The following is a 9,846-nucleotide window of genomic DNA, read 5'->3' as shown; positions in this document are numbered from 1 at the left end:
AAAAGTCTTCTAAGGAGTCAGGGATCCCTGTGCGAGAGAGTTCGTCCTTTATCTCTTCTGACAACCCTAGGCGGAATTGTGTTTTAAGAGATACCTCATTCCACTCACAAGCAGAGATTTTAAATTGTGTGATGTAATTCTCCACAGGATTCTTTCTCTGTTTTAATGACCTCAGGGTATTTTCAGCAGAGACCTGCTTAAAGGGGTCGTCATATAAAGCCGACATTTGATTTGAATCCTGACTTTCATAAAATGAGTCTGCCCAGGCCCTAGGCTCCCCCCTAAGATATGTAAGTAAGCACTCTAATCCTCTCAGAGGGGTAGGTGCGTGGCTTCATTTAAAAAAGGAGCATAAAGGAATTCCTGAATTCCCTAAAACGTGACCGGTCTCCAGAGAACTTCTCTGGGGGGGGGGGAGACCAAGGGTTCTGGGTGGATTCTGCTGTAGTAGGCTTGGGGGCTAGTACATCCCGTAAACAGGCTTTTAGGGCCTGATTTTCCACTTGTAACTCGTGGAAAGAACTGGATAGAGCATCCAATCTGTCTGAAAGTACTTGTACTCTTTCACTCAGGGGCTCTTGTTCCATTTTGATTTGTTATGGAAAATAAGTACAGGAAATAACTGTGTTAATTAAACACTATTCCTTATGAAGGCTGGTTAATTATGTAATGGTAACAAGAGGTTTGTGAGAGATATAGACCAGGAATTATGATTTCAGACCTTAAAACTGCATCCAATATTAAAAGTATTAGTTTGTCACATTAGGGGAACCAGAACAGTGAATTAAGGTTACCCCAATGCTTTATTATTTGCCAGGGAAGAGATGTCGGATAAGTTTGAATATAACTAACCCCTCTGATAGGCAATTGGTGTAACGCCAAGATACAGGTAGTAATAGGAACTACAAATGAACAGTTAAGCAACATTCATATGAGGAGCCTTGTTAAATAGACAAAGTACAAGGGCTTATAATAGCAGACAACAGTTCCACATTAATATGCAAAGAGACCTGACCTGTTCCGTAGTTGTTGTTGGTCCGGTGCGGTCTGTGAGCTGGAACGCTGTAACCGCTACAGGCAGGGAGAGGTGCACAGGGCTGCAGCTGAGGACGTGGTCACAGCGCAGACAGCAGGGAAACAGCTGATTCAGTGAGGAAGTGTCGGAGAGACCCAGCTGATCTGCCGACAGAGGATTGCAGGGATTTCCGTGAAGCGGAGGCACTTACTAAAAAGAAGAGAGTTGCAGCCAAAGTAAGTTTGGAGACTGACACCAATCTGTCAGTGTAGTTAGGACTGGAATGTTGAGAGGGACTAAAGTAAGAATATTCTCAATTAACCAGCAATGAGTGTCGGTAGGAGGTGCCTTAAATAGGCAGGAAATTAAAGAGACAGTAACAAGGTCAAAATGTATGGCAATCCTTACAGAGGGCTTATCTCTACAGAGAGGGACTAGCAACAAGTAAACTTGCCCTTTATGCCAGTAACAGGCAAGAACACATATCCCTTTATCAAGCTGTGCTGGGAGTTTATGTGGGTCTTTTGGAGGGAGTCAATGCAAGGTCAAATGCATCTCATATTAGTATTGCAAATATATTCAGACAGCAACCCCCTCCTATGCCAGAAACGGATCCATGTTCCCGGATAGCATATGGACATAAAAAAAATGTCAGTTTAGATTTTCTTCCCTTTTGTTTGATACCTGTAACTATGTTCCCTGTAATTTTGCTATTCCTATTAACCTTAATGTAATAACTGCCCATAATTGATTGCAGGCTCATGTGGTTGACAAGACTATATAGTATTTATCTTATAAGCACATAGCCCTAGTTTTCATTGAGGCGATAAATTGTGGAAACTTGTGCTAAAAACATTTATTTTCATTAAAGTCTATGGAACTGTTTTTATGTTACTACCAGTTTCCAAACTTTACCACCTCAATGGAAACTAGGCATAAATTAGGTTTGATTTTTAATCTGTAAAATTGGGTTAATCTAGGGTGGTAACTACCAGGTGAGTTTCAGTGTTCGGGTGCTTGAACCCATTAATTTCTGTGCCTCCCTGAGTATTATTGAGAGATATATATTTATTAATATTAGACAGAACGTTCCATCACAAGATTAAAATCCTTTCATAGTGAATGTGATGAAGAGGAAGATACTACATAAAATTGACAAATGAATCCAGCTAACTATCTTAGCTTCTTCCTAGCACAATTTCTCTTTTCCCCCCTCCAACAAAACTCTATTTCACTCCATGCACCAGCAAGGAAGTCCCAAAAAAACCCAAAAGTTTCTATATGTCTAAGACGTTTTATGAAATCCATTTGTAGTTATAGCACACATTTTTCATTATTAGGATAAGTGCTGCACTTATTCTTAAACCGTGCAGCACAATATTTGCAGACCTTCAGCTAAATGAATTGTGACTTTAAAAGCATAAAATAAATAATACATTCTGTTGTGTATTTTTTCCAATACTATTCTCTAGGAGATATAAAAATTTGATGAAAACACAGAAAGGCAAAATGTAATATACCAAGGAACAAACAACAGCGTAGATTTTAGATTCTGGAAAATAAAAGATACTAAAGATAAAAGACAATCACACACATTAAAAATGGTTTGCAATGGTTGACTGTTATTTTTGCTCTTTGTAATCCCTGTATTAAGAAAACTCAAACTAAGGCTCCATTACAACGTGTTTGAATTCATACAGAAAAAAAAAAAAAATGTATAGCAGCTCAGGTGCTTACTTTTTTTTATTATTTCAAAGCTATTCTAATCAATTAATGAAACTGCGAAATCAATCTGAAGAAATACCAGACTTGGGTACATGATCGTCCTGGGTTTGCAAGCAATTTTCATGACTTTGGAGATGCACAAAAATAAACAAATGCAAGGCTATTAGACAAAGGCACATTGTTGGCTTCTTAAAGGGACAGTAATATTATTGGAGCTACACAACTACAGAATTTCATAATTCTGGCCTTTTTTTTTTAGTAAGCAGCATATAATTTATAAGTCAGTTTAAGGATTTTCAGAGACTTCCATTGAAGTAAAAGTTTCACAACCAAACCAAAAGTAAATCATGACAGATAATTAATTAAATATAGATAATGACTGTTCACTTTACCAATAATATCAATTCCTGACGTGTAAGCAATTAAAAATAAATCATATAATTGAGTAATTTTATAATTAAAGTTTTAATCCTCTAAATAATTTGTTGTACCCATACATGAGCATTTAGATGATAACGTTTCATTTGTGCACATAAACAAAAGGATTAAATATTTACATATTTGCATATTTATTGGCACATTGCTGTAACATTGTCTGCATGCCAGGTGTAGACCATTTGATAAACATTAAATAAATGTGTTATTGTAATATATTTATTTTGCCCCTTTGTATGTAATTAAGCTCTAAAAATTGAGGATTTTCTAATTCTTAGAACTGCACCCTGTTGATTTATCAAGAATAACCCTGCTACATATATCCTTAATTGGTTTTAAATGGTAGCAACTGTTAAACAATTCACTTTATACTAACATTATGACCATAGCTAGCATTGTGGCTTGTCCAAATAAGGCAAATGGTGGGTAGAAATGCTAATTTGTTGTAACAATATTTAGCTCTGGCAGAAATGTCTTGTAATTACAAGCTGTTTATAGTCACTTTAATGTCACAGTTCTCCTTTAAAACCAATAAATAAAGTTTCTGTGCATTTTTATATACACAGATTGTTGACAGTGTTAAAGTTTGGGCCAATGAAAATAGTGAAAGTCTCTTTATTAGAGAATAAGACAAGCACTTCTCTTCACTAAACCTCCCCTGATGTATTTATTCTACAGGTAGGGCAAAACTCAAAGGGACATGAAATGGGATAATAAACTCCTCAAACCATATGTCACAACAAAGTACTCACCTGAAATGGTGTGTACTTGTTTAAATGTTTTTTTTGTTTGTTTGTTTAACATATCCTGCTTGTTGGAGCTCTATGTATTTAAAAAAGTAACACAAAACCCAAATGTTTTCTTTCATGATTCAGATAGAACATATTTTTTATTTTTTTCTGAGCATACATTTTTAAGCAACTTCCAACAAGAAGGACCTCTTTAAAAAAACAAACAAACAAAAAAAAAACAATTAAAGAAGTACACACCATGGTCTAGTTTCTATTGAGGTGGTAAAGTTTGAAAACTGGTGGTAACAAACATTCTCCATAGACTTTAATAGAGATAAATGTTTTTACCACCAGTTTCCAAACTTTACCACCTCTAGGGAAACTAGGCCTATGTTGTGACATATGGTTTGATGAGTTTATTAATAAAGTACTTTTACATTAAATTGCCATTAAACATGTTGAGATTTGTGCATATACTAAAAAAGCTAATTAAGTAAAAAAATAGTATGCATAAAAAAATTGTTAAAAAATTGCTGGCAAGTATTTTAAAATAATTTTCAAAATTAAGCAAAAATACTTAAATAGCTATGCTGTCTGGAGCAGTCTGCTCCACCCCCCTTATCAGTGTTTAGACAGAAGCATTGTATTTCAACTGACTTCACAGCTTCTAGGCATGCTCCAGCAGATAATCACTGTGCACGTTTGGATTCTACCAAAGCAACAATAGATGTTTGGATTCTACCAAAGCAACAATAGATATAGGGGCCTATTTATTAATGGCCTGTCGGACATGATCCGACATTGCAGTTCATGTCCTACAGACCTCGTTGAATTCATTCAGCATTGCACCACCAGCTCTTGTGAACTTCTGGTGCAACCCCGCCCCGTGCAGATTTGCGGCCAATTGGCTGCTAGCAGGGGGTGCCAATCAACCCAATCGTATTCAATCGGGTTGAATTGCGGCAATGTCTTTCCGCCTCCTCAAAGCAGGCAGACAGGTTATGGCGCAGCAGTCTTTAGACCACTGCTTCATAACTGCACAGACAAATGTTACAGTAGTACAGTTGCAGAGAGTTTGTGAGCTTGTCACACCTCAGACATTTTGGTCTATATATAGTCAAATTGTATATATCAATCCACTAAACAGGGCAATATTTGTAACAGGGCAATCCGGCCTGATATTAATTGATTTCCTACCATATTTTGTGTTATTTTTCTATAAACCCTACAAATACCCGGACAATATAAACCTTTTTATCAAAAATGTGAATTTCTTTTAATTAACATTTTTTTTTTTTTATTAAGGAGGGTACTGTATACAGCATAAGGGGACACATTATTAAAGTTCCAAATTTTCAATAAGATGCTAATTCACTGAATTAAATATATTGTTTTAATTATGCTGCCATTTTAATGTAAAGTGCAGTAGGTCCAGCATCCACAATAAGCAAATAAATATGTGCATAATACTATCAAAGACCTCACGTCTGCAAAATTCACTGGGATAAGCACAAGGCTATCCTATAAATGAATTATAGGGACAGTAAACACCAGAATTTTTGTTGTTCTAAAAGTTAGATAATCCCTTAATTCCCATTCCCCAGTTTTGCATAACCAACACAGTTATAATAATACACGTTTTACCTCTGTAATTATAAGCCTCTGCAGACTGCCCCCTTATTTCAGTTCTTTTGACAGACTTGCATTTTAGCCAATCAGTGCTCACTCAGTAAATTCACATGCATGAGCTAAATGTTATCTATATGAAACACATGAACTAAAGCCCTCTAGTAAGGAAAAACTGTCAAAATGCATTTAGATAGAGGCGGTCTTCAAGGTCTAAGAAATTAGCATATTAACCTCCTAGGTTTAGCTTTTAACTAAGAATACCAAGAGAACAAAGCGAAATTGGTGATAAAAGTAAATTGGAAAGTTGTTTAATATTACATGCCCTATTTGAATCATGAAAGTGTTTATTTTGGACTTGACTGTCCCTTTAAGCATACAATTTATAGGAAGTATGTGTAGGCTTGATGGGCCTATTGTTTTTATCAAAAAATCTAAATGTCTTTGTCTGATTCCCTCAAACATCCATACTAAGCCTATAGCTCAAGGCAAATTTTTACAATGTGGGGCAGAATCCTAAAGCAATTATAGCAGGAGGCAGAAGTCCAAAAATCAGGACTGTCCCTGACTCTGATTGCAATTACATATTTAGCAGTCTTAATAACAGGAGTTCCTCTGATCGTATGTGTCTCTCTGAGCACTCAAACTCTATATCAGGCTTTGATATACAAAAAAATTATTGTAAGATGGACACAGCACATTGCCCTTGAAGGAGGCTTACATAAATAGTAAACTGCAGATCCATTGTTTTGTGTATTTAACATTAAACTTTATTTTTATCATAACCTATTTAAAAAATAAAATAGTCAATAGGAGTAATGAAGACTATGGTCTTAAGAAAGGTTCTTTATTCAGCATCTCATCTTTTAGAGATATGAAACCCGATTTTTTTTTATTTTTATCTTTTACAATTCAGATAGAGCATACAATTTTAGGCAACTTTCTTATTTCCTCCTATTATCAATTTTTCTTCGTTCTCTTGGTATCTTTATTCCAAAAGGCAGGAAGGTAAGCTTAGGAGCCACCAATCAGCAAGCGCTACCCAGGTGCTGAACCAAAAATGGGATGGCTCCTAAGTTTACATTCCTGCTGTTTCGAATAAAGGTACCAAGAGAACGAAGAAAAATTGATAATAGCAGTCAACTAGAAAGTTGCTTAAAATTGCATGCTCTATCTGAATCATGAACGAAAAAAAAATTGGGCTTCATATCCCTTTAACAACCAGTCTGCAAGTAAAACTAAAAGAATCAATTATGGTTTAATCGGGAAATGCTTCAGTGGATGAAATATATGGCAGTAACTCTATTAGGTTTGTTTTGTACCTCACCCGAACTGAATAAAAAGATAAGATCTTTCTTATGATAAACGTTGTTTTTAGTTAAATTGCAGAGGCAGCTGCAGAGTAACAACTACATGTATTTTCATTCTTAAAATAAAGTTCACAGATTTCTTTTGTAATTGCATGAACGACTTATGACCAGCACCTCAAACCCATCACTACAAGGCTTTCTTTGCTATATCATTACATTTTCACAAAATAATAAAGCTTTATAGTTTTTTGTTGTTGTTGTTAGGTATTTGTTAAAGAAAACCAGTTTTCTCTCTATAAATTTCTTCTCAGTAGTATAACTCACACTTGTAAACCATTAAACTATTTTTTAAGACATTGTGAAACATGGAAGGTATCTAGTGTCCTTATATACTCATCATGCAACTAGGGATCCGATACAGAGATCAGATGATTATCATAGGAAACCAACTCTTATTCACTCACAACTTAGTAATTACATAACAATGGGGCCCTTTATACAAGTAATGATAAAATCACAGTTGAATAATGACAGTCTTATTTATAATCCTGCAAACCATTAGGATATTCCTGAACCCTGTGATAACCAAACACAAATTCATTATAGCAAGTAATGATTACTAGTTTTCCAGGCATATACCATTATGGCACAAGGCAGAAGAGCTCAGTAGTAACAATAAAAAAATGATACACCAACTGTCCAATACTTCTCCTTAATTCACCTGACCATGTGATATAAATTAAAAATAATTTCTCATACTGCTGAAGTTTCCACTGCCTGTGTAGATCCTTTTGCAGACAGGCTGCCAGAAACAGTATCTGAATCCAGAAGCTCAACAATACTGTATGGAGAACAGTCCTCCATACCCAATTTGCTACAGAGCCAGCCACAGAAACCTTTCTCCATGTCCCTCACAGCACGCCACCACTCCCCAAATGACCAGGATATTTGGGTGATGGCTGTATAAAGACCCAGGGACAGAGACAGCGCAACAATGATAATAGGATAGAAAATAATTAGGAAAGGACAAAATGTGATTTTGTGCCAGAAAGTTCTTTCTTCATTATAGACTAAGAAAATATTGTACCAGGTAATGGTCCCATGATAAAAAGAGAGCACAAAAGACAGAACAAACACTATAGGTAAGCAGAGAATAGTCCAAATAAGAATATGTGGACCTCGGTCCAGACTGACTGAACAAGTCTTCTTTCCTTCCGTTGTTTCTTCTTGTAAAGGTTCCCTGGATCTAGCCAGCTCCTGAAGCTCCTTCTCGGTTAAGGTCACATGGATATCCACCATCTGGCCTTTCTTTTTCCCACGAGTGATGGTACCAGTTAATGTAACATAGCGACTGTCATGGGCCATATTCCACCCTCCTGTAAAACAGACATATCATCAGTTATTTCCGTTATCTGGTAGATATGTGCAAGAGAAAAAGTAGGAATGTATTATATTAACAAAATCCATAGCATGTAACCTGCTCACATATCACAAAGCCCTCTGTCTCTGTTGCTAGTGCCTAAGCTATTACAAAAAATGCTGTCTTTGTGAAGAAGTAAATTATGGAAACAAACATGAAAAATAGCTTAAAAGGACACGAAAATCAATAATTTTAAGACTTTCTTTTTTAACTCACATGCACTTTTCAATTTCCATTAACAAAATGCGAAAAAAATTTTAATATGCCCACTTTAAGACAACAGCTCCTACTGAGCATGTGCAAGAGTGCACAGTATATACTTTACATGTTTTGTGATTGGCGGATGGCTGTCATTGATACAGGGGGAGGAAAAATGGAGGAAGCCTTGAACTATAAGAAAAATGTTACTGAATTGTGTATTTATTATGCATTTGTTTCTTATATAATTCTACTATATTTAATTGTCCTTAAAGGGATACTAAACCACAATTTTATCTAAACCTACTAACTATACACCTGCACAATGCTTTCCATGTATTTTCTGCTATCTCTGTCTGCCCTTTCCCTAAAAATCACTGCACTTCCCTGTAGCAACAATAACCCACACACTATCCTTATCTCACCCTCCCTTCTCTCATCCCCTATGCTGTCCTCTCATGAACTACTTTGTCTCCTTAGAAATACTTCCCCATCTAACTCTCCTGTGTCTAATCATACTCGCTCCTACAAGTCCCCCTCTCACCTTCTGTCATTCACACTCCTCCTACTGCTGGTGACATCTCTCCTAACCCTGGCCCTGCAGCAATAACCACACTTTTACACTCTCACTCAGTCCCCCACTGCAAAAACTCTAGGTCACGCAATCCTAACAATCTCATCTCTATTAACACACAGCGCTTATCCCCTCTCTTTTCTTGTGCTCTTTGGAATGCACGCTCTGTCTGTAACAAACTCACAACTGTTCATGGCCTTTTTATTTCTATTGCTTTCAATCTTCTAGCAATTACTGAAACCTAGTTATCATCTCCTGACACTGCTTCCATTGCTGCTCTCACGCACGGTGGTCTCCACTTTAGCCACACACCTAGGCCAGGTTATAGACATGGTGGCGGTGTTGGAATCTTACTCTCCCCCTCCTGCTCCTTTCAGCACCTGCAGCCTCATCCATCTCTCTCCTTTTCCTCCTTTGAAGTTCACTGCATCAGACTATTCTCCCCCCTCTCCCTCAGGGTGGCAGTTATCTATCGCCCCCCTGGACCAACCTCCCAATTCCTTGATAACTTCGCTGCCTGGCTTTCTCACTTTCTCTCTACAAATACTCCTGCTTTAATCCTGGGGGACTTCAACATCCCCATTGATAACCCATCTGCCCCTGCTGCCTCTAAACTTCTCTCACTCACAAACTCCTTTGGTCTCTCACAATCCACCATATTCCCTACTCACCGCGATGGACACTCTATTGATCTAGTATTCTCCTACCTCTGCTCTCCCTCTGACACCACCTGTCTCCCATTTCCCATCTCAGACCACCATCTGCTCACCTTTAAGCTTAATATACAGGCTAAACCTACTTCTCCCCCTCAC

At 37.0% G+C, this 9,846-nt stretch overlaps 1 protein-coding gene across 3 annotated transcripts in view; it reads right to left on the bottom strand.

The window, feature by feature from the left end:
- Nucleotides 1–2,617: 2,617 nt before the first annotated feature.
- TMEM169 (transmembrane protein 169) overlaps nt 2,618–9,846 on the bottom strand; it is a 40,050-nt gene continuing 32,821 nt past the window's right edge. For all 3 annotated transcript variants that reach the window (XM_053698105.1, XM_053698108.1, XM_053698106.1), the window contains exon 4: nt 2,618–8,218. In XM_053698105.1, coding sequence (XP_053554080.1) covers nt 7,596–8,218 — 623 coding nt within the window. In that variant the 3' untranslated portion in view covers nt 2,618–7,595. The remainder of the gene's footprint in view (nt 8,219–9,846) is intronic.

This window comes from Bombina bombina, chromosome 1, assembly GCF_027579735.1.
Source record: "Bombina bombina isolate aBomBom1 chromosome 1, aBomBom1.pri, whole genome shotgun sequence".
Taxonomy (NCBI): domain Eukaryota; kingdom Metazoa; phylum Chordata; class Amphibia; order Anura; family Bombinatoridae; genus Bombina; species Bombina bombina.
This window is presented reverse-complemented; position numbering and strand designations above follow the sequence as displayed.